The 26,710-nt window shown below is 35.0% G+C and overlaps 2 protein-coding genes across 7 annotated transcripts in view; one reads left to right on the top strand and one right to left on the bottom strand.

The window, feature by feature from the left end:
• Positions 1-19,770, bottom strand: part of LOC105146436 (bicaudal D-related protein homolog) — a 37,058-nt gene extending 17,288 nt beyond the window's left edge. Inside the window, exons 1-3 of one of the 4 annotated variants that reach the window (XM_087405251.1) lie at positions 18,639-19,770; positions 14,645-15,472; positions 11,912-12,398 (exon numbers count right to left, since the gene is read on the bottom strand). In XM_087405251.1, coding sequence (XP_087261377.1) covers positions 11,912-12,154 — 243 coding nt within the window. In that variant the 5' untranslated portion in view covers positions 12,155-12,398; positions 14,645-15,472; positions 18,639-19,770. The other 3 variants (XM_011056696.2, XM_011056698.2, XM_087405252.1) reach the window with 3 other exon arrangements.
• An 879-nt stretch (positions 19,771-20,649) lies between these two features.
• Positions 20,650-26,703, top strand: LOC105146437 (coiled-coil domain-containing protein 63). Of its 3 annotated transcripts, none has more exons than XM_087405256.1 (6): positions 20,650-20,917; positions 21,018-21,403; positions 23,186-23,520; positions 24,130-24,353; positions 24,761-25,023; positions 25,623-26,703. In XM_087405256.1, exons 2-6 carry the CDS (start codon positions 21,053-21,055, stop codon positions 25,914-25,916), a joined length of 1,467 nt encoding a protein of 488 aa, XP_087261382.1. In that variant the 5' UTR covers positions 20,650-20,917; positions 21,018-21,052; the 3' UTR covers positions 25,917-26,703. The 3 variants fall into 3 exon arrangements, with proteins under 3 accessions (XP_087261382.1, XP_087261381.1, XP_087261379.1); XM_087405255.1 differs by having other exon boundaries at positions 20,651-20,913; XM_087405253.1 differs by having other exon boundaries at positions 20,651-21,403.
• Positions 26,704-26,710: the final 7 nt, after the last annotated feature.

Raw genomic sequence — 26,710 nt, 5'->3', positions numbered from 1 at the left:
ATAAGTATCAGCCTACACCTCTCAATGATAACTTTGCCATCTATAATTGAAAGACAGCGAAAGATGAGATAACAGCGACGTAACCAGCTATTGTGGGTGCACGCAGGCGGGAACTCATTCTCTTCTTCAGAGACACATCGCGAGAGATGCAATTAGGCGAACAATGAGAGTATAGCTCGCAGCTTCCGACCATAATAACGCTGGGGATTTTCTAATCCATCGATCTTCATCATCTGTTTCTTGCACCTTGCGACACAACGAGGCTTCCAGCGTCGCGACGCTAACTCCTTCCCATGTGTCTCGCGATCGCTCACAACATCCCGCCCTTTTCGTGCCCTGCTTCGACAGACAAAGGAGATAGTAACAATCGCGCAAGTTTAACGGTATAGACAAAGTTTGCCTATGCAGCATCATGATGTTCCGTATTGGCCAAGAAAAACAAGTCTGTGAAGGTGGCGAGAGGGGATAACAATCATCACTTAACGGTACCCAAGTGTTAACCTTTGATTACGGACTGGGTGATAGCATATTGCTGGGTGTTTACTTCGAAGTGATAGTCATTTGCATTAAAGCCATGGCTGCACGAATTGTTTAACGAGTTAATCTTACCTTATCTTATTTTAGAAAAAGCGAGAGGAAGCAGGAAGCCGTGGATTATCGCTACTGTACAGCTGAATGAGAAGCCATATCTTGGGATTTTAACTTTCTACGATTCAGGGAACAATCACACGGCAATTACCGGTATTTGAAATCACTTCTTTGGCCGAGTACTCGGCAAAGACGTTAAATGCATTTATTAGAAACTGCACCGACACATAGAAATGATCACGATATCTCGATGCGATGCTATCTGTAATCAGATGATTGTTAATCGGATCAGATACGACCCTAAGTAAAACTTAGAAAAAAATCATCTCACGGCGATTAGATTAAGAATCTCTCATCTTCTAGAGCTGATGATGGAGAGATCCATTCATTTATAAATTTCCCTTACAGAAATTCAATACTGGAAGGTAGTGAATAATTACTTATATTGAATATTAAAAACTGTTTTTCAATGTTTTTAATCCTAATAAGTCATTGTTACCTTCTCGGTCACATCAGGGTTTGTAAAACCCTCCAACTTTGTTACGCTATATTTCTGGATTGAATAGATATTTTTTTAGCTTAAAACATGTGAAATTTATACTTCGAAGTCAGACCAAGACAGATAAGTATGAATTAAATAAATAATATTTTATTTTCAATTAATTACAATACTTCAAAAAAATATTATTGAAAAAATTCACAAAAAATGACTACTTTGGAAAAAAATTCTAAATTGTTTCAATTTAATCCGGGTCTTTAAATTATATTGTATTATAAAAAAATTAAAGAAATGCGAAAAATCGCAGGGTACGTTGAATGACATATTAGGATTAATTCCCAAAATAAGTAATTTTAGTACTAAATTGGATTTTTACAAGGCCTCTTTGAAAAATGTTAAGCAATTCATTTTTCTTTTTGTCACATCTGCCAATTTAGATTATTCTTATTAATATTCATTTTTTAAAATACAAGTTATGTTATTTTGGTTCCTTGAAATTAATTAGTGCGATGTTATTTGATGAAGAATATTCAAGAAGACGGAAGAATTTTTTTTAGTACGAATATTATGTAAGAAAGTTCGTCTAAATTATAAATACACGAACTTTCTTACATAATATACTAACATAAAATTCTTCCGTCTTCGTGAATATTCTTCACTAAATAACATCGCATTCTAACAGTGTAATCGATCGTTGTTGGTAATATGGAACTTGACAATCCCGTGGTTAATATACAGCAATCAAGAAATAAAATTTAATTTCATATATCAAAAAAATCGAGAAATCAGAATAATTTCCGAATATCGACTTCACTTCGACATCTTAATTGACGTTCTATTATTTAACATCTCGCATTCGTTTTGTATTGATGATGGCCAAGACTTGGCCGGAACGTTTACATTTTTAATTTGAAATATATGACAAACAATTTCTTGCGTGTGTGGCTATATGCTCCTTTCCATTTATGTTTCAAGTTAAATGAGTTTTATAGATTCAGCATCAATAACTATGTTACAAATTTTGACTCTAGACTATAAAAATATTATTTATATGTATTCAAAGAATTGGAATGAGAAAAAGGTGGAATGACCTTTTTTCGAGTTGACTTCTCATTTTGTTAATTAACGAAGAACGACGCAATTTATTTCGCCTTTCTAATCCTACTTTAAAGAAAAAAAAAAAGAAATGTAAAGCAAGATAAGTATAACAATCCTCAAACACATCACATTGAAATCATAAAGCTTTTTATAGCGTTCTCCATTGAGAAAAACTGTGCAACATTGTGCAATTAACTGAAAATTGGTTTACATATTTTCAGTGTTACTAAATAATTTAATACCTTCAAAGTTATGAAGTTACCATGATACCAAGAATATGTAATTAAAAGAGTTAAGTTATTTATTAATACTGAAAATATGTAAATTAATTTGCATTCAATTGAATACAATATGCACCAATATTGCACTAGTTTTCCCAGCGGAAAACTATATTTTTCTCTTACATTCAATTTTTTCTCACATCTTCTGAATATCAAATTTTATAAAAATATTATTAATACGTATTCAAAGAATTAGAATGAGAAAAAGATGGAATGACCCTTTTCCGAGTTGGCCTCTCGTTTTGTTAATATTAACGAAGAACAAACGCAATTTATTCCGCCTTTCTAATCCTACTTTAAAGAAAAAAAAGAGACGCAAAGCAAGATAAGTATAACAATTCTCCTCTATTGTTGTCGACACAAATAAAACGTGGAAAAAGCGGTCTCGGCGCGCGCAACCATACGAAACAATCGCAACACAGCTGACGACTCTGTAAACGCGACCATTGTACGGTCACGCAGCTAAATAAGAGCGCAGGGGAGAGTAAAGAGGGTAGAACGTTTCTCGAGGGGTTTCGGTCTAACGGTCTACTTTTTTCGAGGCCTTCCGGTCCGCTTCGTGTCGGTCCCGCTTGTCGTCCTCCGAGCGCTAACTTCTTCACTCGCGCTTCTAATTAGCCCTGCGTGGCTGCGGACTATTATTGCGTACCGATACGGACCGCAGTGTTTGCTTCACGGCCTGGAACCTGGCCTGAAGAACGAACTGGGTCAGGGTGCCTCGGGAACGAAACTTGATAACGGTTTTCTTCAATCTTGTAGAATTCTATGCATTTCTCCTATGCGATTTATTTTTTTGAAAGTTAAACTCATACGTGATAAATAACAGCTTTGCAAATATGTTACACAAAAATGAAGAAACTGAGAAGAAGTTAATATCACGGAAGAAAATGGGACCAGAATTATATGCAAATCTCGTTGCAAATATCCTGTCACTTATAGTCAATTATCGTTCCGCCGCGAGGAAAGAGGAAGAGAAAGAACAAGAAAGGTGGAAGGATACATCGTTTTCCGACACAAAGAGAAATTTTCAAACTTCGTGACCGAACGAATTTCCTTTTCGTAGGCACTCATGCGAGGCACGAAAGGCTCCGCCGGAAGTATAACAATTAGATAACTGTTCGAGAGTGTTAGATCGCCCGAGGGAGGATTATGAAAAAAAGATAACTTTTCCTTCGTCGGAAAAAGTCACGATGGAAAAAGTCACGTTTCCTTTTTGGGGCGATTATTTCCATTATCTCGCCAGGCTCATAGTCTGGCCGATCGCGATGCTCGCGTGCACTCCTCCTCTTTGCTGAGACGCGAGAAACGTCGTTTAACTCGTTATGGCATACCTGGGAAAGCTCCAGGATACGTACGCGAGCAGGGTAGACCAAACGTGACTTCATTTACATCACATTCCGTTTCTCTCTCCGCTCGAAATCACCGGTCGGAACTATTGTGTGCTCTTTCGTTGCATAACGAATTCTGCCACCGTTCATTGGAAACAATGGATTACATGGAATTATCTCGTCGTGTTTATATTGTCCCTTCGTAACTTTATTTCTTCTATTTTCGCTGCTCAGAATTAGACATAAAAGTAAATTGTTGCGCGCATTTTATAGAATGCCTCACGAATTTCAAAAATAAAAAAAAACTAAAGGCATATGCAAAAATTCTGTTTATATTCGTTAAGAAATTAAAGAATCAAAACACTTCAAAACACTTCAGATAAAAATTGCATTATAATGAACCGTTATTCTGAAATACAATGGCTATCAAAAAATTTCTCAACAGATGATTTTACGTTAATTTTTGTTATTCTATTTTTCAATTTATATTATCATTTAATATAAAAATTTAAAAATGATATGATATTTTAAACAATATTAAGTGAAAATATGATATTTTAAACAATATTAAGTAAAGTAGACCAAGAAATGTTTAACAATGATAAATAACAATATTTTTAATATACTGATTGTAAGAAAAATATATCAACAAAAGAGCCCAAACAAGAATGACATTTTAATGAGATTGAATAGAATTTCTGATTATAATTTGTTTGTTTTTATCAAAATAAATACCATTCTTGTTGGATCCTTTTGTTGGTTTAATCAGAACATCTTTCTCAGTGTATTAGACTATATTGAGAACTTATACATTAGATCTCTATTTGTAAAGATTCTTCATCTAATTATGAGCAATATAATGAAATTACATTAACACCGAAAACATTTGGCAACCACTATATCTCATCGAAGCGATGCTAATCCTCAATCTTATTATCTCGCTCCGAATTGAAGCACGAGACACCAATGTCGACCGTGACAGTCTAATTAAGCGTGCTTAATTAGTACGTCTGCATCTTGAGGTTAATGGGTGAACTCGATTTTTATACCGTAGACGAACCGTGGATTCCCAGATCGACGTCTCAGAGATGCGGCGTGCGAAACTGCGGCTTTCTCAAAGTGCGAAGAAACGCAGCCTCTCTGCCGAGCGCAACGTGTGCTTTTGCGATGCACGCCTGCATGTATATACAACACCTGCTTTTTATCGCTGGCGAGAATCGGACTGCCGAGCAGTCCGCTTTCAGACGACCAATTATACAACCACGAGCACCACCGAGTACCGACTTGGAATGGCTTTCGTTACGACTAGCGATCGCGACCCATTTCTTTTCTCGCATCGCAAAAGCACGCGCGTAAAGATGAAAGTGTAATTTTGACGAAAGCGTTTTTTTGTCCGCATTTCGACTCCAAGAACGGAACTCTTGGAGATTTTCTCGGTGATAGATGACGACCGCGAATAATCTACGGACTGTCCGCGTGTTAATTAACACGATCGTAAATCAGGTGGTAGGAAAGCGGTAGTAATGTACGACTCTCTAAGTTTCCCTTTGAATAAATACGATTTCAAGCAAATTTAACAAAACAAACTGATTTTTTTCAGTTTTAAATACATTTAATGAGAAATTAGTAAATATTTTAGTTCAAATTCTTATTAAGTATATATATGATTATAATTATATGTATATATATATATATATATATATATATATATATATATATATTAGGTATATAATTATACATTTATATTAACAATAATTATACAAAATTAAAATAAAATAGTAATATTATTGTGTATAAACTAGTTTGATTAATCGATTGTTTAATAATAATACAACTATAGCATCTATTATTTACACGTTTTTAAGATGTAAAAGTAAAAACTTGTAGAATAATCATATATTTTAAGAAAGTGTTGCTAATTGAATCATCCGCACATTTATCAGCGAAGATGAAAACAAACTTGGAACAATCTATTATATTAACAATTCTACACAAACATTGATATTTCGCGTGCGATTCATTAATTATATACGCTAATAATTTACCGTTTGGCGTAACTGATAGCGAATGACGAGTCGGAATGGCTGGAAGTCGATCGGTCGAGGAAACGATATATACGTCTTGTCGGTAATTCGCGATGCTTTCAACCGATTCGAGTTGTATAAGGGACTGCGATTATTCCATATACAAGCGTGGCGAACTTAATTAAAGACGAAACCGGAAACATTAGGTGGTCCCGCCACTGGCACTCGGTCTGGAACGTGCTATCGCCTTCACGCTTAATATTTTACGCACGCAATGCGTTCAAATGGTATAAACACGAATGAACATGCTCATACATAGATCAAGCGTCATAGATAACAGCATGACGTCAAGCAGGTGCACCGTACAGGCGCGCATTAAATTTGCGCGGTGACGTAATTAAGTCTTACTCATCGCTATCGATTAAATATTCACAAACATGCGGACAAGGACAAGTAGAAAGAAAAAAAGTTGTAAATATTGTTTTAACAGTGAGAAATTAGAAGTGAGAAATTAGAGAATTTTCCGGCGATTTTCTCGCTTTGCATACAATCGCGAGAACGGTTTGTTCGAAGACGTCTATCTCCACAGGAAAAAAAAATTATATCCGGAAGTAAAAAGGGCATCACGTACTGCCATTTGAAAGAAGATAATTATCTTCTCGACTGTTTTCTCGCAGGGACACCATTATGAGCATTGCGACTATTTCTCCATTTTTTCCCTACTTTTTAACATTTATTGTTAAAAAAATTCGTGTTTTTACTGGTTGCTGCTTGTGTGTTATTATCGTATTATTTCTCAATGTACTAAAAAGTGTAATGTATATGTAAATATAAAAAATGCAAAGTGTATTCCGGTAGCCATTTTAAGCCGCAAGACGAGAAACTAAAATAAATAAAGAAAAATAAATATCTCAATCGTGTTATGCATCGTTCTATTTTAATTTATATTGCTCGTTATTTCTTACGTTCTTTTATTATCATATCATTTTTTTTATGCATATTATATTTCTGTATGTTCTGCTATATATATATATATATATATATATATATATATATATATATATATATATATATTATTGTATTCTATACTTTTATTTTAATATTTAACTCAAAAATAGAACTACATTCAATTTGCAATGCTCTTGAAATCATTCGTACACCGAAAATATTTCTGATTAAAGATGAACAAATCAAAAGATTCTGATCATCAATAAAAAATCGCGTTATCTGAATTAGAATTATATTAGGTGTTGGAATTAATTCGTAGCGTTTTACAAGTGATGGGAAGTACTTTCATTAATGTATTTTTTAATGCTCATGTGAAATAAATAACATTCTTTCATTAAAAAACGCTACGAATTAATTCCAACACCTAATATATACAATACATTTAACCAGAAAATTCTGATTTGTCTAATTTCAAGCAGAATTCCAATTAATGTAATCAGACTCTTTTTTCGATATACTGTTTATCGAATGTTAAACAAGAACAAATGAACATTACGAGCGTCAAGTGGAAGATACTCTAGATTAAAGGCTCGTGCCTTCGCTTGTCTCATCGTATCTCGTAGCTGTGCTTTCTGTAACGAGTAATTGTCTAGATCCGATTTAAAGGGCACGAGTAAGCGCAGGCCTTCCGGAGGTCAAAAATAAGGCGACAGGCAGAATACGGAAAGATAGGGGAATATGGGTAGGCAGACGCAGGCAGAGCGTAGTGCCGGGCATTGTCTTTGGAGCCGTAGGTTGTTGCTTAAGTGGCTTGTTTCCACGCTTTCGTGGCTCTCCGTGGTCGTCAACAGGACTAGCGTTGTCCGTGTATGAAACACCGGGTGCTGCGCCGTGAACCCCGTCCCCGGATGCTTATTATTATTAAGATGCGATTACACCAAGTCTTGAATTAAATAGCACCGCATAGAGCGAGTGCGAAATATAGCCACAAAGGACAAGAAGGAAAGTTCAATTAGGTAAACAGCGTTAGTTACGAGCAACCGAGTTGTCGTAATCTACACTAATTCTGTCGAAATCTATGAGAAGCGTGACGATGGAAAGAATAAAAACGCTCGTGAAGCGATAGAGATAAAAAAAATTGCAGATCTTGTTTGAACAAACTTCCACTGCACGGAAAGACGATTTTGATAATGTATCTAAAAATTTAGCTACATACAAATCTGAAAATAATTTTGTTGGGTCATCAAAATAATTATGTAAGAAACAAGCATGACAAGCAATGCTGAAAAAAAATGTCAATATTCTAACAATCTGCTCGAATCGTCTTATATAATAATTATTTTGATGATTAAAAAAAAATTATTTTCACATCTATGTTTAATTCAATTTTTGAATACTTCAGCAAAATTATTCTTTTCATGCGAGAATTCATGTCGCGTACTCTCGTCGAAAATCGTTAAAAAGGAGTTTATTATCCAATAAAACATCCAGGTAAAACACCAAAAATCATAACAAGATTAAGATAATATCAAGTTAAAGTCATTTAAGAAAAATTATAATGATTCGATATATTTTGATGATTTTAACTTGAAAAATATAATTTAAAAATTATTGTCATGTCAAAAATTCATCACAAAATTATTGTTAAAAGTATCAAATGATATTATGATTTTTTTAAACTTCAACTTGATATTATCTTGATCTTATTATGATTTTGTGTTCATGGGAATGGATTTTCAATCGCGTCTATAAATCATCTCAAAGAAGAAAAAAGAGCACGCTTGAAAACTTGTGTATCTAATGATCCGATTTGGAACAAAATCCTCAGTGACTTTCGTTCGCTGTTATTTTTCTTTTTCTTTCGTGATTTGCGGAGAAGAAAATAGCCATTGCAAGAGAGCATAAGCGATAATAATACTCAACGGAATGAACAGCTTGATGTTTGAAGTGGACGCGAGTAACCCTAACCGTCTCGCTTGGCTGTTTCGATAGTTCATGAGTTTCATCGTGTCTCTCGGAAAGGCATAAAAGAAAGAGGAAACGAAACATTTAAGGTAATCACATGCAAACAGCCGTAAAATAAAGGCAATTATGTAAAATGAGAGAAATTGTGTTTATTCCAACGAGTGATAGCACATTAAGAGAAATAGAAAGAGTGTGTTACGATAAACACGTTGGCGAAAATGTTCCAAACTTTGCAACTTCTAAGCAATTAATTTAATTAATTAATTTAAGTTTTAAGCCAGATCATTTATTGATATATATATTGTTTATTTATTTAGCAACTTGTACATCCTGTATAAATAAGATTTTTACTTTAATATTTTTTATTAATATTTTTTAATTTGTGTTTATATTTTGTGTGTTTAATTAAAAGAATAATATGATACCTTTTTACATCTGCATTCAGTTCTAAAATAAATTATTTTTCTTTTTACAAAATTTATTTCTATTTACAAAATATTTCTGTCTTAATATTAACAATTAATACAGGAGTCTTTCCTATCCTCTAACTTCCGAAATTGGATTAATTTCGTCATCTATTACGTTTATCTATTACGCATTTGTCCCTCATTCCTCGAATATACGGGACGAGGCGCAGCATGCATTTTCGATCTTTCCGACACGAGTTCCGCGTTATTTGTCTTACGTAATCGACGCGCTGCATGCTCGCGTACATCACGGCAACAAATTTTCCGCAGCCGGCCGGCAGCATAATGTTGGAAAGCGACCGTGCTTGTTAAACATGAAGGTGAAAATTTCCAGCCAGTTAACGTTAGAACCGTCTTTAGTTTTGCGATTGTTCGGCGTCCGCTTCTCGGACCTTCGGCTGCGCCATTGTTAAGAAAGTAAATGCCAAGAAAACCTTCGTTTGATTATCTGTGGATCTGCATTTACATCAGCGACACGAGTGACTAGTAATTTGTGATAATGCAGTCGGCAATTTTCATCACGTTCAATGACGCGTTAAATGACGTAGTCCATGCTTTCGATCGATCGATAGCGAGATGCATTTAACTCTATAGAATGACACGTGAGATATTCTTATTGTTAAAAGCTAATCTGCAATGTACTTTTTGCTTCCTATTTCTTGCTTCCTGTCTTTTATCTCTCTATCTTTGTAACTGTTTTGTCGATAATCATCTTGATAATATTTTTGAGGGAATTTCCACGGGAATTTTTTATACAGAAGCTAAGTTAGCGAGTTATCTCCAAATCCATTATTAGAATGCCAACCTTTTAAGAACGTTGCAGTTTATTCGTTCGGGAACAGCATGATAAGTATCAACTGCTCCATTCCTGATGAAATAAATTGCAATGAACACGTCACGAGGGTGATCCGCAAAACCTATGGTAATCATATTTTTTTAAAGAAAATAAAGGACAAATCTAAAAATTTTAAAGCTTTGTCCTGAGATGTTTTCAAATCAGTTTGTAATTGTCAAGAATCTGTACATTATAAAATTTTATTGCACAGTATAATCAAATTAAGATAATGCGCATTTTTTTTTATAGTTTGAAATTGGTTTGACTGTATTGGAACAAACCTTTGATCTGAAATAATAAAAAATGAAAACAATTCTAGTTTGAATAAATTTGATTTAAAAAATTAAGAAATATAATTAACAAAAACAAATTGTATTTATATGCAAACTATTACTATACTAAAATATTTTCCGTAAAATTTACTCATCAATATAATATTATAGATCTACAAAAGCTAGTTAAAAAATAATTTCTCTAATGTCAAAATAAAGGAAAATATTGGAAAATAAAGGACAAAATTGAATTTTAAAGAAACAAATAGAGAAAGAAATAAATCTAAAGGACAGCTATCTAAAATAAAAGATTATCCTTCACAATGAAGAGAATATATGATTACCATATCCACAGCTTCTATAAAATGATGTATCTTATTTTTAGTCACATGTATCTTGTCTCTTTCGAAGTTCACTTTACCTTAGGCGACAGAAAAAACGAAGAAACCAGATAAGAGACAAGAGCAAAAAACAAGAAGGAATTAAAGAGTTGTAGATTAGTCTTAAAAGATGTCCAAAAAAACATTTTAATTTAAGTAGATAGGAATATTGGAAATTATTCGCAAAGATGTTTTATTTTCATACAATTAACGATTTTATCGATTAGATAAGACGTGTTGTAGCGATAAGCTCAGTAATGTAAACGATTAATGGTATCCCTAATCGTCACGGCAGGCAGATTATCGAAGAGCTAATGTTTACGTGGGCAGTGAGTCATTTCAGGTTTCCTCGTCTCTTTCGTCATAAAACTAAGAGCAATGTAATAAGATATAAAATCGAAGGAGGATTAACGTTCGCGAAAGTGGAGCACGAACTGGTTGCAAGTTGCAACTGCTGCGCCGTTGCACACGTGCAACGAACGTATTGCATTATATATACGCGAAACAGAGCCAGGCTTGGCGCAATTTTCTATTAAAAATATTATTTCCCGCCCTCCTGTATCTTTCTCGTACGAAGTGTAATCTCGCAGGCGTGTCGAAAGTAAAATTCACCTCATTAAATCGGAAAATTGGTGCACACTCTGCTTTTAATTAATTTTTATCTAATAAATGCCGAGGAAAAAATTACATAAGCGTTATCTCTTAATCGTTGGCGTGGACGATAAATTATTCTCGTATAGTTATAATATGTATTTTGCACTTAAGAGAGAAAACGCTCGAATTATATTTTCATAAATCTCTCTTTGCTGAACAACTTGTGCATCTCGTACAAATAAGCAACTTTCACCTTAGTATTTTTTATTAATATTTTAATAATATTTTCATCATTTGTCTGTTTGTATTGAATTAAAGAAATAAATGAGTCATTTTCTAAGTCTGTAATCAGTTGTAAGGTAAATTATTCTTCCGAAACCTGCAATTACGAAACGAACATGCCAAACAAAGGAATTTTTTTTTATCAAAAAAATTTAATTGAACTCTCGAGATTTAAACAAAATATAAAATTCATCAAAGTAAGTATGAGTAAAAGAACACCGCGTTACTTCGTGCACTAAAATTTAAACATATACTCTGTCTTCAATTTCTCCTTACATTAATTACAAGACGATTGGACGTTTCGGCTCAAGCCATCCTCAATGAATTTTTTTTTAACAATATGTACTCACTTCTAATTTGGCGGAGTATTCTTCAGCTAAGGTTTCAGCCTGCTTCGTTAACTCCTGATTCCTTTCGAGCAGAGCCTTGCCGAGTTCAGCGGCCAAGACGAGATCTCTCTCGCGTTGCTTCAGCAATTCGGCTGGATCCTGCACGACGTCTTCGTGATCCAACGAGTGCCTTCTCGCCTGAAGATCCGATATCATATCTTCGAGAGCGTACGGCTCCGTCTGACTGTCTTTCTTCGGCAGCATCGCGAGTTATCGGTGTACCTTCCACGACACAACACGGCGTAACGTCACTTCTGTTTTCGTCACCGGAACGAACTTGCGGTTCTCGATCGATATACAAAAGAGAAGGAAACCGCGTCAGGTGTACACTTCGGCAACAATACGTCAAACGTATTCGGACACGGTGATAATGTTAGTGACGTCACGATCGACTTTCCCTCGTGGACATCGCGTGGGTAGCGTCAAATTATCGAACGCCATTGATTAGCTGAAATCAATTATTTTCGGATTTTTACTCTTATTATGTTTGACACTCAAAGCCAAGCAGATAGTATGATATTACATAGCCATTCGGATACACGTGGCGTTCAAAAATTAAACGAACTAAACTCGATAAACTGGTTTGACCGAGTCAAGGAGTTGAGTTCAATTTTGTGTAGAACACGGTTTTAATATTTTTATATTAATATAGTATTTTTTTTTTTTAAATTGAAGGCTATTCGAGCTGCTAAGATAAAATTGTAATATCATTTTTAATTATAAATGAATTATTAATGAAGCTAAATGTATTTATAATATATAATTATAATGTACATTTTTTAATGTTGTTTATATACATATTTATATATATATATATTTTATATATTTATTACTCATATATACGCTGAGAGAAATCTTTAATACTTATGATTATAATTGCATGATAAAAATTGTAATTAGAAACTCCATTTTTATAGTTATTATTTCTATAATGTTATAGTAATACATACAACTATATACAATTATATAACTCTAAAAAATATGTAATTGACATTGAAATAAATTCATTTTGATTGACCTCGATTATAAATTATAATTAAATTATGATAATTAAAATCATCATTTTCTGTTAATGTAATTTTCTGTTCTCAATTTATTATATTGTTGGGAATTTATTATTTCTTACTTTTTATTAGATATAAATTTAATTGAAGTATCATACGATGAAGAAACAATTTCTATCAGATGTGACACGTTATCATGTTAATGATAAAAAAAACACAGAAATACAATACATATGTCTGTCACTAATTTGAAAAAATAGAATATCATTTCTCCGCACTAAAGTGTCTATATATAAATAGTTATAAAGCTATTTATCCATAAAAAGCTATTTATTCAACCATAAATAAATCTTATCCATTCACATTGTTTACAAATATTTCTTCATCTATAAAGGTTTATGACATCCTTTTTTTTCATGTTATTATATTTTAAATCCTAAAATTCTGTAATAAATCATCAACTATATTTATTTGTTAGCTTTTGATTTCAGATAAAACAAACTTTTTTTTAATAAGCTTTTATCATTGAAAAACAATAGGAAATATACGTGAACAAATACTGTATGATTTATATACTTTTTTTTATTTTTTAACACTAATAAAACATACAATGTCCATCAAAAGAAAAAAATTAATAAATTTGTATATATATATATATATACGGGGCAAATATTCATAAATATGTTTTCAAATTTTATAAGCGTATTCCCAGATAAAAAGAAAAAAAAATAAATTTTCTTATGAATATTAGACAACAAACACTTTATTGTCAAAATAATAGATACATTTAATAGTCAAATAATAATTTACTTGAAAGTTTCGGGTGGGTATCATTTTGTTTACGACGATCGAAGTTTTGTCCATCATATATGACTGAATACGATTTGATACTCAGTCATTTCAAATTTATATTTATGTCAATTATTTCAACGATGAAACATTTGCGATCTAGTGTTCATATATTGAGAGAAAAATTTTTTATATTTATGACCACAATTATGATTATTATTGTTATATAACGTTATATAGCTATCCTAAAAAATGACTGTAAATAATTAAATTATAGTAAACTATTTTTATTATAATAATAACTATCATTAAAATGAAAATAATATTCGAAATTATTATAATAAATACAAAATTATTTATCGATTGTCAACTCATACATATATACATTTGTTGATAGAACATATATATAATTATATATATGTACATATATATAATTATTATTATTAACATTAAGACAATAATAATCATAATTATGACATAACATATATTTTAGTAGTTACAAATACTAAAAATTTGTCTTTCAGTTTGTGTGAATACACTTTTCTTTTTTCTTATTTAGAAACACATTCATGAAATTTTAAAACAAACCTATGACCTAATCTATATTTGATTACCAAGATGAATTTATACGTGTTTAATAATAATTAATCAATTCTTATTATTAAGTTAATAATGACACAAAAAAAATATTAATTATATATCTATAATTTTTTTCTTTCAAGATTCTGCGTTGTAGGAAAAGACCTTGAAGAGCCGATCGTCTCGGGAGATTTACAACCCGTTTCGCTCGAGGACCGCGCGCGATCCAAAAGCAGTCGAGCCTTGAAGTCTCGCAGCATACCAACATGCGAGGACCACGCGATCGCGAGAATCACCTGGATGACGCATAACTCACACTTACCTCTCTCTGCGTAATCGCAATCGTCGTCGGTCTATCCCGCGAGTTCCCTTCCTTAAGAATCGTGTCAGCGCTCGGCTACCGGAAGCGATCGGTCGCCCTGACATTGCGCTCGATGCACTCGTAATCGCACAAATATAGACGGGCTGAGTCCTCCACTATTGCAATTAATAGCATCCTTATTGTAGACAACGACGGCGATGTTCTCGTTACGCGAGTGCAACGTACCGCTGTTCTTCTCCCCGGGGATATCGATCGCGGAAGTTCGCCGCGCTATCGATCGACCGGCTATCAACCTGGACAGTTTCTTACGTCTCCACCGCTGCCTCGCGCACTGCAACTCGATGTCGTACACTGTCCCAAGAAGGAGACGTTTATTCAGCTTGAGACTCGTCGCGAATCGTCCCGTGATTTCTCGATCTTTCCTTGTTCGGAGCAAGGCTACGCGAATGGAAAGTCCGTCGAATTGCGACACACACTACTCCGTTCATTCGTTCACAACTCGCTCGAGCATATCCGGTTACGAATTCACTTGCGCGGGTATAATCGCAAGAATGATCGATGATTTCCAGCGAGCACTGCACCGTCAGATCGGGAATGACTCGTGAATTACGACGCAACGATACTCCACGGTTCTCCAATTATCCCCAATGAATAACGTTCGTTTTAGCTTTGTAGAAAGATCATAAGGAAGATCAATTCTCAGATAACCGCACTGTTTACTTCAGAGCAACGAAACAGAAATCTTCTATGTTGGAGCAAATTATGAGAGCCCCTCGGCGTGCGTCTGATTTGCGATAGGACCATCTCGCAATGAGCATCCAGCCGCTTCTGCAAGAAAGATCAAGAAACTCGGTTTTAATCTCTCGCCTTTGTTGTCCCTGTAAATTGTTTCCACGTATTTATCTAGATGACACATCCTATAAGATGTAATAGACATTAGATTGCGCATTTCTTGATCTTATCATCTGTACGCCATTAGAAAAAATTGAATCATATCAGCATTTTTTTTCAACTTTGGATGAGAAATTTTGTAACAATTCTGAGAAAGAGAAAGGTAGATATACTATCTCATATTAGCTTATATACTGTCTCGTTCTATATTTTATTAAGATTATAGAACGAAACAGTATAAATTAAAGTGTGATAGTATATACACAGAGAGAAAATATTTCTCTCTGGTAGGATTTTGACAAAATCGCTGGCCAGACTATGTTATAGAATATTTATTCAACTCTATCAACATCTCTTTTCAATTCGATACTCTAGAAAGAGAGAGAAAGAGAGAGCGTGAGTGATATGATTCAAGTTACTTCACTTTTTCTAAACCGATAATGATATAAACGTAACAAAAACAGACTTGTGTATTCCTATGAAGTTGTCATTCTCGACTTAGAAAGAGGTATCATATTACTCTTTTTTTGAAATTTAATGTTCGAGGAAAGGGATGCTGATACGCTTAATTCCGTCTAACAAAGCACAGATGCCAAGATCAGGGCGCAGTCTATTCTTCTATGTCTATAATATTTCTTAATCAGAACAAAAAATCATCATGACTTCGAAAACATTATGGCATCTCCAAAATAATTATTAAAAATCTCTCTTCGATTATAACGTTATCTTGACTTGTTGTTTTACTTATGATACATTATCTCGATTTCCGATCGCGTCTTATATTTCAACTTTAGCCTTTTTAAAAGACCGGTACTCTGTCATTTTCTACGAATGACTAAACATTTGTGACGTAACGCTTTATTTTCAAATTGCGTGTGATGATTAATAACAGTCACTATATAACAAAAAGTACCCGCGCGTTTATTTTGCAAGCAATCGGGAATTATTCATTTCGCGTAAACAGCAATCACGTACTCGATTGTTGCAGCTCGAAATACAATATTTCCAAATAGTGTAACCGAAATTGAGCAAAAATAATATCAAAATGATGTGAAAATGGCTTCAAAATGATTATTAAAAATCACTTTTTTTATTTTAATTCGATGAAACGTTCGATATATAAATAGGTTTTCATAGCCAATTAATTTTATCTGCGACTTTGACTTTTTGATTAATCTTACGTTTGATTTGATTCCATCTTTTGGTAACGAAACAAAACAGTCGTGATTTAACATCTGTTCTATGTGCTTTTTATTTCCTGTTTCTTGCCTTTTGTAATTTTTTACATCTTGTCTTTTTGCCTCTTATCCGATTTTTTGTTTTACATCGCCCGAGATAAAATTTAACGAACTTCGAAAGAAACAAGAAATACGTAGCAAAAAATACAATGATTGATAAAACGGTTGCAAAGGAGAAAAAAGCGAAAGGTGAAAAACAAGAAACAAAGAGCACAATAGAATAGGCTTTAGTAGTAGATAGTATTGCAACATTATTGCGAATTGTTCTTCTTGAGAAGCTATGCGAGGTCTATATACTCGATTCTCGCGTCGCTCGGCGCGAGTTTCGAGTCGCGAAGGAAAAGTGGTATCGAGCCGCGCGTGGGCGGATTTAATCGCGCTGATTTCGCGTGTTCGCTCGAAAATCGGTTACGCGCGAATCGACTGAGCGTAGGTGGAGAACGCCTAGCGTTTCTGCGCGTATCACGAGCCATAGGGCGATAGAGTCGCAATTGCGTCGCATTATCCTTGAGCGGCGATAAAAATGTTACGGCAATCGACGGTCACGGACGGCACGTGCGACAGTTCACGTTTATCGATTCGTAGCGTCGGTTTAGCGGCACCATCAATCCTTGCGGATAAATCCAATAAAGGGGACGTGAATCTAAACCGACCCACCCCCGACACTGATCGACGTTAATTTGATCGATTACCACGATCACGTTCCCCTCGCGATCAACCCTCGATCGAAACGCGTCTTTGTTTGTTTTTAATTTACTTTAATGGTCATCTATACTGTATCGTTAAATTCATAATGTCAAATTATAGTTTAAGTCATTTTTAATAATTTCTATAGATCGCCACTGCATGTCGTTAATTTGACTAAAACGGTGGAATCAATTTAACTAAAAAGACTGTATTAAATTTGACTCAAATTCAGTTTATTATTTACTAAATGTGTACGTTGATATGATGTTTACTTTGAAAATAATCACTGAAATGGATTGCTTTACGTTTTGACATAGAAAGTTCAAAATAACGAAATGTTATTTAGCTCAAGAGATCGTATCCATCGCGCTTTGATATCTAACAGTATAGTATTTTTAATTTTTTTTTTCTCCAAACGAAGGATACAAACTTCTTGAGACACTATCTACGCGTTTTTTCGTCGCTTTCGATAAATATTTTACGGCGTAAAGCTTCCTTGTAAAGCCTCGATAAGCGAAGATTTATGACACGATAAATGTTTAAAATTTCTTTTTGAAAAATTTGAAAAAATGAGCACTGACATATACACACACCTACACACACATGTATCTCCACTTCTCGCGAACTCACTGCGAAACACGCACGCTGAGGATGTGAGAGAGCGGTCACGAACGTGGATCACGGACGCGAGGTCTACCTGCTCGTCGTGGCGCGGTCGGCCAGGTAGTGAGTCACTAGCCGTGAGTGGAAAATAAATATTACGGAATCGTGCAGCGTGCTCCACGAGAGCGACCAGCACGGCTCTCCCACCATATTGTAGCGCGGTTGAAAGTAATTCGTTCAGCTCGGCGCACCCGCTCGCGACTTGGCCGCCTCTCTTTGTGTCGGCTCGCGTAAATACGGATAAATTTACGACAACAATTTGCATTTTGTTTACATTACCGAAAGATGGAATCAAATCTAAAAATTCTACGATTAACCAAAAACGCAAAGTCGCAGAAAAAAATAGATCAGCCATAAACACCCACTTACATATCGCACTCGTCGAATTAAAAAAAAAAAAAACTACTACTAAAATATCTATAAATCATTACAGATAGTTCTAAATATTTTCGCGAATAATCTGATAAATGAATAAAACCAAATTATGATTAGATTGAATAGAAGAAAATTAATACATCTTTTTATGTAGACACAAAAATCATTACTGTTCTAGAGAGGTCAAATGTGGTCCACTCTCCTAATGCAATTCCAATTGGATAAGAGTTGCAGCACACAACAGACCGCGATGTCATCGAGATCTTATCGAATTTCACAATAATCTTCCACGGTGCATATGTCCGCGCTATACACTCTTCAACAATCGCCGCTTCGGTATCGATCGAAGCGTATCCGAGCGACCGCCAAAATCGCTCCGCGTCGAGCCCGAGAAATGGCGAGGTAAGTACCGATGTAAGCGATGCGAGCGATGGAATTTTGCGACGAATCCTTTGTGTATTAGGACCGGAAAGGCAAATGGAAATACTCAAGAGAGCTGTACCGCACGATGGTTGGTTGGAACCTGAGAGGTCCCTCGCGTTCGTTACTCGCGCGCAGCGAGTAGAACCGATCGACCTGGCGACCTTCCCCTCCGGAGGTGAACTAACGTCTCCCCCGTCTGCATCCTCGAGCGTGTACCCCCACCACTTGACCCACCTGGTCAAACCACCACCTGACTGAATCCTACCGAATATCCACGGGTAGCGCCCATGAAGTTCTCATGCGATGGGAAGAGCGGATCCACGAATCATCGATCAACGGCTTAATTATTTTTTCGCCTCTCATCGATTATATTGCCTTGAAACACGTGGAGAACGTCGGCTTCCTGAGGTGCGTTCCAAAACTCGACTCTATCAATTCCGAATATCTTTTGTTCGGTGAACAATAAAGATAAAATAATACTCGGATTGATAGAGTCGAATTTTGAAATGGAACCTTGATAAGCGAAAGGAGACGTCAAAATTCAAAAAGGAAAATGTTTGAGACCAGAAACTCAATTATGTAAATGTTTTTCTATACATATATAATGCGGAAAATACATATACATACATATAAAAAAATGTTCACATTTTCATTCTAAGGAAAAACATGAATGACCCTCTGTTCTATAATAGCAATTTATTGACGATACATTAATTAAACATTGAGATATATTATATCAATAAACTGTGCACTTATCAGTGATCTTATCTTATTAATGACTTATCTTATTAATGATCAAGTAACTTTTTTTTAAACGGAAAAACGTGAAAAATGAAAATTTTTATTATAAAGATGATTGAGAAGTTTTTCACTTTATACGTTTCCACCGTATATAGGAAAAAAGTTATATGATTGCTACCCTGAGGTAATTTTGTCGATTATACATCGTCTCTCGCTCAATATTGAATGAAATGTCCAACATTTCCTAATTACGAGAATGTAAAAGTACTATCTGTACTAACAGTCTGAATTTTTTTTGTGCGGCTATTTGTAGGAAATAACGATTAACACTAATGAGAAAGGAAAATTGAGTGCACGCACTTATATAATATAATATAATGGAATGTTCCACGAAGAAATCTTTTATTATACTTATTCTTTGATCTTATTTACAAACGCAAATGCATAATGTGGATTACCTTAACGATCAATAAACATAAATTATTAAATGAAGCAATTCATATTAGATACATTTCCGATTATCGCATTGCGATAGGCCTTCGCTTGAATATCACGAAATGAGGTCAAACTCGATCATAAAATCTTCGTCGCGTGAAATTTTACATTAATTTATATTATGTAATAAATTATGTATGTAGAGACGAAACATAATACGCTTAATAATTAACAACTTAAGAATATTATAAAAAGCATGTAATTCCATAATATATATACATATATAAATCAATTAACTTCGCTTAATTTTAATATTAGCACCTTAAACAACTTAATTTATAACTTGTCTATCCTTGTCCCGAATTTATCAAGAAGTTTATAATTTAGATCAATGTCTGATGTGGTTTGGAGTTATTTCAACTTGCGACTTTACTTGGTGTAAGTCGAAAATATGTTAAAAATATTTGTAGATATAGGAAATTAATTTCCGCTACACCCAAGCCCATTCAGCGAGCGTTACGTCGTTGAGCCCATTGCTTAGCAACCGGAAGTAGCAACAGAAGCGGTTATAGCACGCCCTACAGTCTTTTACAGCTGCTAACTGTTAAGCTGTCTTGGCTGTTCGGGGTGGCAGATGTCTCTCAAATATCGGCATCAAACGTCATCGGGGATCGCGACTGGAGTGCGACCCGCCCCTACATGGATCTTCGTGACCGACGTTGCCGATCGTGAAGATATCAACACGACGTCTTCCGGGAAATTTACGGCTTTCTCTCTTTTTCTTCTACCTATCTTCCATGAACCTGTTGTAAAAAAGTAGGTACGCGAAATAATAACCTCCGGGTTATTATTAACCTGCTTTCAATCGCATGCAAGATAATTTCTGGGAATTGTCAGCGCTGATTGTCAATAAACTCTAGAATTGTCAAGAGATTGCCAAAAACGAGACTCCGAAATGGCGTATAAACAGCAAACGGTCCAGGATGAGTTGGAGATAGAGAGGATGGCGGAGGCCGAGCTTTCGAGGCTGAAAAGGCAATATAGGATAATGGAGAACGATCGGGCGACGTGCGTGGAAGACGCGAGATTGCAACTCCACAATCAGCAGAACGCGATCAATCGTCTGGAATACGAGAAAGCCGAACTCGTACTGGCAATTAAGACCGCGCAATCGAAGGCATTCACGCGTAAGGATGTGGAAATGGTCGGGAAGCTGAAGTGTCTGCTGACGAAGCGTGCCAAGTATATTGAGCTGATTGAGAACGAGAAACGGCAGATAGCCGAGCTTGATGAGCAGATCGGCAAGGTTGCTGGTATTGCCAATATCAAATCTATATAGATCTATGTATAAGAGCAACAATCTGATTAAAATTAGAAGTCAAATTGGTCAGAATACCAATAATTCTAGAATGCTATCGATATTAAGTATATTAAGTAATACAGTATTGCTTTTGATATTTATGTGTCCATACAATTGATATATAAATTTTACTTACAAGGAAATAGATCATTTTTAATTTATGTAACACAAGATTTTCATACATTTCGCATTTTTGTGTCAATTTCCACTAATGTGGAAATTAAGATTAATTTTAAACCGGATTTAATTTGCTCTTTATCCTTTTATAATTCTTAGACAGACAAAATATTTATAATCTAAACCGTTATAAACACAAATAACCATAACTAGGATAGGTATAACTCCGGTATACACCGCACCTATCAAAAACTTAATTTATTAAGTATTATTTACTATGTTTAAAGTAAACGAACTATAGCAGTAAAAATTTTGTACTGTCTACTACTATGAAAGAAAAAAATATTAGAAATCCGAAATACATATTTATTTTTTGTATTAAAAAACAAAAATTTTTGGAACCCCTACATTTTTGCCACATATCCTATAAGGGTGAGATATATGGCTATTTATAGGGGGAAGGGAATACATATGACTCATGAAAAATTTACAAATAATGCATATAAATAAGACGTAAAATGACGCAATAACTTATAAAATGCGTTTATAAAGTTTTATTAAGAAATAAAAATGATATAAATATGTATATGAAGTAATAAATAATAATTACAATCTTCCTACATATATTACAAATGTTATGACATGAGGTATATATTTCATGTAATGCGTTTATTGCATTTAGTACACTGAATTCAATCTGCGAACTTTGTATGCTTTAGGCAAAATCCCACCCGCTAAAAATGCGGTATATCCCAAACAGGTGGAATATACAAGACAACAAATTAAACAAAGAATACAAGAGCAAAATACTTATATTTTGCTATACAACATACTTTACTATTCCTCTACATGTATGCATCACGAAATAGCCACTAAGTCTTTTACACGCCCTATAATAATCATTTTACGATTATAATTTATGATGGCGCTACTTATTATAATGATAAATCGATTCAACTCATAATATCATATTTCATTAATATTAACAGTAAGAAATGCAAAACAAAATCATAATTCAATAATAACGTAAAGACATATAACAAAGTAGGTGCGGGAAAATTACCCCCACTCCTATTTTTTTCAACTTCTGCGTAATCCTAGCGCGGTATATTTGCCGGAGTTACTCTATTAATTTAACGGAAAAGAACGAAAGCATACATCAAATTTAATCTTGGAATAATGAAATGTATAATACAATATCTTCAAAACTTTATTAATAAAATAATGACACAAAACTGCTTAAAAATTGATATTATCACTCTGTTATACGATTTCAAACTGATATATAACGGACTAAATTTTTAAAGTTTTTTCCCCACTTGTCCCAGTTTTTAGCATGGTAGATTGGACTTCCTGATGATCATTAAAGGCACAACTTTAGCGTTCAATGCACGTATAATTTACACATGATAGCATTCTAGTGATAAATATAAAAAAAATAAGAATATTTGATGCGAAAACTGCAAACAATGCTTTATCGCAATCGTAGTAATCGGTAACGAATGAAAGCGCGATTTGTTACGAGAGATCGAATTGTCTCTTTAAGAGAAAGAAAAATATCACTTTCATCCTGCGACATCATGTTTACGACATGTAAGAATGTTGTTGCAGCTTTCGAAGGATGTCACGAGCATGAAGATGAAAGTGCGCACCGACGTGCAATCGCGGGAGATAACAGCGCAGCATGCTAAGACGATACTCATGCTGGAAAATCGGGTGGAGGTGGCCACCAAAAAGTTCAACATGGTGATAGCGGAGAATACGAAGCTGCGCGCTGAGATTGAAACCTTGCTGAAGGAACGGGCGCAGTTCATGCAGGTGTGGAATAAGCTGATCGGCCAATTGAACACTGGTAAGCAGATCATCAACGACCTGATCGAACAGGCGACGGTTACGTTCAATCAGCGGGACGAGGAGCTCAACAAGATCCAGGCGCTTCGCGAGAGGTAGGGTGCGACGCGGATTTTCCGCGTCGTTGATTAGTGCCACGTCGTGAAACTCGATCTGCGCAAGCTAAAATGTTAGTGATTTACACAACATCGCTGTTGCCAATCAATAACTACTTATAAAGTCGCGAAAGTGGAAACCTTCGTTGTCCCCATAATTCAAATGGTTTTTTGTTACTAACTACGCGAAATCTCAGACATTCGCATTCTTGATGAATATCTGATACGGTCTGATATTTGATACAAATAAAAAGTCTATTTGATCCTCCGTAAAGTATAGATTCATAAAGCGATAAGATACAATTTGCACTAACACGGAGGCTCACATAGGCATTTTATTTGTATTGGATTTATTCTTGGAGCCACAATTATTATTAACTTACTTTAGCCTGATGTCGTCGTTGTCTTTGAATTAGAAACTCGGAGAGCAACGATCGGCGGAGCCAATGGCGCATAGAATTTCCGCCGCTCGCGCTTTCCGTCCGATATGCCGTAACGGTTCCTTGAATTTATTCAGTCGCGAATTTGCGTAATTTTCTGTCGAACAAAGAGAAAAATTCCGATCAACGTAAACTGACCATGAACTGACGAGAAGGTATCTGTTCTCAGAGGAATAAGGGACTTGAAGAATCACACATTAGAAATGTGCGAACTGAAGAGAACTCTGGACAACGAGATGAAGCTGCAGGAATTCCTTGGTGTGAAAGGACAGTTTCGCGAGATGGTCGATCTGAATGCAAAGAGGGAAGCCGAGAGACTAGCTAAATGGGAAGAGAAACGGAATAAAATAGCAGCCTTCACGCAAATCTTGCAGACGATCAAGCAATTCAGTGGTACCGTAAACCGGCTCTTACTTACAATTAGAATAATCGAGCAATCTGATTTTCAAGAATGCATTCTCTCTTTGTAAAGTGTTCTTGGATTTTCTCACGGAACTCTTAAACTTGCCCTAGTTTTCTACGTGTCTTACAATTAAAGACGTAGGTGTATGTCAATCTGATATTACTAATTGTAAGATGAAATTTATTAAAGCCCAGAGAGAAAGAGGAGAGAACTAATTAAGAGCTCAAATCGACATGAAATTTTTAGAATGAACTTTAAATAAAGTTTAATCCTTAGATTAAAATTATATTAATCAGTAATAGCGGGTGTTAATACACAATATTCAAACTTTATATTTGATAGCTTGTATTATTGGTCTAAAATCTTGATTCCGATTAATGCGGCCATAAATAAACAGGAGAGCAAGAAATCGACAAGCTTACCGCGCACTTCATCAAGCAAGAAGAGGAGAATTTCGCACTCTTCAGCTATGTGAACGAGCTGAACGACGAGCTAGAGAGTCTTCAGATGAGGATGGAGCAGCTGACAGTCGCTATCGATGAGGCACGTGCCCTGAATGTTCATCGCGATCAAGAGCAAACTGAAAACTTGGAGAAGATCACCAAGGAATTGGAGGAACAAACAGCACTAGCGGACACTACTGAAGAGAATCTTGCTAAGGTTAAAAAAGAAAATTGTTCGAAATTTGCTGGAAACTTTGTGCTGGGTTGTTTTCTTGAAACTTGAATTTAGAATAAAAAACATTATCGTACACTTAAATTTATAATGTCAAAATATTTAATTAGAGTTATTTTTAATCATTTCTATAAGTCGCCTGTTTCTACTCAATATGACGTTAATTTATCTAAAATAATGAAGTTAAACGGTTTAATTCAAGAACATTATTAAATTTGATTCAAATTTAGTTTAAATATTATTTACTAATGTAAGTGCATATGTTAATATGGATGTTATATGCTTTGAAACTAACCACAGAAATGAATTGCTTTGCATTTTGGCATACATTGAAATTAAAAGTAATAAAATGTTATTTGACTTAAGGGATTGGGTTATCATTACTCTTTTGATATCTGACAGTGTTGATTAATAACAAAAATATCATTCTTGAAATCGTCATTAGCAAATTAACGCCGCGCTTTTCAAGAATTATTCTTGAGCATTATCCTTGATCCTAATAAAACGAATTTTGATATCCGCATGGCAACTCGGTAAACCGCAGCCCGAATGAATAATAAACGATTATTCATGTTTCATTCCAGTGCAACGACGTGATGGACAAGCTGCTGCAAGGGATCGACGGCCTCTTCAAGGCGATACACTGCGACAATTCACCGATTTTAGAATTATTGGGCGACAATACTCGCGTTACCATGAGCAACGTCATGCTCTACTTGGGTATTATCGAGAAACGAATCACCGAGATGTTCCACAAGGTCTATTGGGCGGACAAGGAAAGCAAAGTTCCGCATTTGCGGCTGGATGAGGAGAGGAAGCCCAAGTTGAAAGTGCCCGTTCTCAATCGTATTGTACCCACCCAACCTTGTGTCCTGTGAGTCTTATTTGTTGCCCTCTCACGTTCCTTTATCCCGCCCTTGAACCCGTGTTCCTTCCGTTCTATCGAATATCCTCGAGACTTTCTAATATTTCGAACGTTTAACCCTGAACGTGATAACCTAATTTCCATTTGATACTTAAAATAGATCAGTTCTTTTCTTATCAAAACATGAATTAGAAATGGACACTTACAGTACATACAATATTTAATCAGTATAGATATCTAATCAGTGTGACAATTAGGGAAAGATTTTATTAACTGATTATAATCGGCGTTAAACACACGTCGAGGATATCCGGGCCATGTGTCGACTTTCATCTGACTACTTTAACGTTCTCGAATGCAGCTGCGTGGAACAAGAACAGATGCAGTTCGTCTCGGAGGGTCTAAAGGAACCGCTGACACGTGCTGAAGCCATGCAGAAGCTGCAAGAACGGCTCATGGAGGATTACACAATGCTGCTTCACAACGTGTCTGGCTGTCATTTACCAGCGGCTAGGAAGATTATTCAAAGGCGTTATCAATAAACGGAATTAACGATGGCGCATTTTTTTCATGGATTTGTGACGTGACCTTTTGCTAGCGTTCTAACGACGTTCGCGTGAAGCTTACAAGGATTCAGCCAATGAGGGAATCGTCAGATTGCTGCAAACGCAATAGCGATACAAAGAAAATAATAATTTTACGAATTGATTTTTGTGAATTGTATTTATTTATTTTAATTAATTTTACTTTCAGATATATATATATATATAAACATTAATTTTTTTATGAAGATAATACAACTTGAAA

Source organism: Acromyrmex echinatior, chromosome 4 (genome assembly GCF_024713525.1).
Source record: "Acromyrmex echinatior isolate Ae372 chromosome 4, ASM2471352v2, whole genome shotgun sequence".
Lineage (NCBI taxonomy): Eukaryota > Metazoa > Arthropoda > Insecta > Hymenoptera > Formicidae > Acromyrmex > Acromyrmex echinatior.
The sequence above is the reverse complement of the archived record's forward strand: the minus strand, read 5'-3'. Positions and strand labels throughout refer to the sequence as shown.

Bases quoted from the DNA above. Each gene is read 5' to 3' on its own strand.
- LOC105146437 (XM_087405256.1), top strand. From the start codon at position 21,053: ATGGCGTATAAACAGCAAACGGTCCAGGATGAGTTGGAGATAGAGAGG. The intron at 23,521-24,129 runs GTAGGGTGCGAC...ATCTGTTCTCAG, and splicing joins ATCCAGGCGCTTCGCGAGAG to AGGAATAAGGGACTTGAAGA. The intron at 24,354-24,760 runs GTACCGTAAACC...ATAAATAAACAG, and splicing joins GACGATCAAGCAATTCAGTG to GAGAGCAAGAAATCGACAAG.